This window comes from Echinops telfairi, unplaced genomic scaffold (genome assembly GCF_000313985.2).
Source record: "Echinops telfairi isolate 266 unplaced genomic scaffold, ASM31398v2 ScPeMD7_7469;HRSCAF=8507_1, whole genome shotgun sequence".
Classification (NCBI taxonomy): Eukaryota; Metazoa; Chordata; class Mammalia; order Afrosoricida; family Tenrecidae; genus Echinops; species Echinops telfairi.
In genome coordinates, this window is record NW_022111373.1 from 70,464,237 (window position 1) to 70,466,056 (window position 1,820).

The 1,820-nt window shown below is 31.0% G+C and overlaps 1 protein-coding gene across 1 annotated transcript in view; it reads right to left on the minus strand.

The window, feature by feature from the left end:
- ZFYVE16 (zinc finger FYVE-type containing 16) overlaps window positions 1-1,820 on the minus strand; it is a 47,694-nt gene continuing 45,874 nt past the window's right edge. Inside the window, exon 17 of the mRNA XM_013004899.3 lies at window positions 1-1,385. Coding sequence (XP_012860353.1) covers window positions 1,224-1,385 — 162 coding nt within the window. The 3' untranslated portion in view covers window positions 1-1,223. The remainder of the gene's footprint in view (window positions 1,386-1,820) is intronic.

The window sequence follows — 1,820 nt, forward strand, 5'->3', positions numbered from 1 at the left end:
CCCCTTAACTTTTTAAAAAGCAGACTTTTGTTGTCTAAAGGAAAGATGAAAGCTCGGTAACAGTTTCTAACACTTGATCAGGGTTCAAAGGACCTCTGTAATTCAATTTCTAGTGTCATGTGTCCTTTAAATACACAGTTTAACGTATGTTAGTATCTCATTATCAAAAATAACTACCATATAAAGAATTTAAATATGCAAAAGTAATTTCATTAAAAGTTATACTTGTTACATTGTTACTCATGAAAATATGCAGTTGCCAAGAAAATTCTAAGGATTAAAGTGGAAATAAAGTTAAGTTTGCTTCATGCTTCATTTATTGCTACATAATGACTACTTCCAGGGTCATTTGCCTGTTGTCATTTACTAATACAAGTGTTAAATACAGTGGCCTATTTTGGAAGAAAAGTAGGGGAAATAATGCACTATAATAGAAAAATATCACCTATTTATAAATTATTAAAGATTTATAAAACACATGGTGAATTATATGTTCTTGCTATAAAAACAATATACTTAAATAGAGAAGCACAAGGTCCTGAAGCACCCACAATTATTTTAAGTATGCCCATATAATAAAGTAAAAACAAACAAAACAAATATATAATATATATAGGTATATATAATAATTTGAGAAGGAAAAAAGGCAAAATTGATTTTAATCCAAACAGAGTTTATCTAATCATGATGGAGGTAGGTCTCCACTTTCAATTACATAAATAAGTTATCTTGTTTATTCAAAGAATCATCATCTCTGATCTGAAAACTGGCCTATGCCACTGAAATATATTTTTAAGAGACTCTGGAAGCCAGCGATCTACATAGCATATAAACAAAACCATCTTCCTCCACAGGGTTACATCTGAAACAGCCTTCATTAGAGCCATTAATGGCATAAAGAGGTATACCTAAGTGCAGAAACTTTGGCTTAGCACTTAATGACACAGTAAATGACACAAATTTCTTAGGCATGAGAAACCTTGTTTGTCTTTTAGTGCTTATATAAGTGTAAAGCTTCAAAACGGAATCCCTTATAATTTTAGAGTTCTAAATGTTGTGCTAATGATTTTAAAAGATCATCCCTGCCTAAAAAGCAAAGTCTACATGTTTCGAATACCAAACATATTTACTCTTAGTGTAAATATTTAGTACAAAGCACTTCCACTTTAATGCTGGACTTCTAACAGATCAGTTCATAATATTTAATATGACATGTCCTACCACTAAAAAAGGTTTTCTATAATGAAAAAGACTAACTCTATTTCTAATGGCAAACTCGTAGAGTTGGAGGTCCCACCATGAATCACAGGGATCAGAGCACTATCCAGATCATTGAGATAATGTTGAGGAAGAAGGTGACCTTGGGATCCTGCCTGAAATTCAACCTGAAGAAAGAAAAGAAAAATTATCAGCTAACCCTTGAAGATGAGCAATCTGATTTAGCTCAGAAGATTAATAAAAAATAATTAAAGTACTTAAAAAATAATATTCAGTCTAACTAAGCATTGTCAATAAAACAATTGATATTTTATGTATAAATGTTCTTCCTTGTACTGCATAAAACTATGCAATAGATAAAAATTTTTTATCTACTGTATAATTATACTTTTCTCTTTCACAGATAGCATTTAAAAATGCTACTTGCTCATAGTTTAGTTGTTGTCTCTGTGAATATTTAAACACCTTGCAGGGCTCTAAATAATGACCAATAAGACTTAAATACAAATCTCACAATATTAAAGAAACTCACTTTAAAATATTTCAAACAGTAGCAGGAGTAATGCTTTCCTGAGAGAATGGGAAGTGAGTGGGGGTGGGGT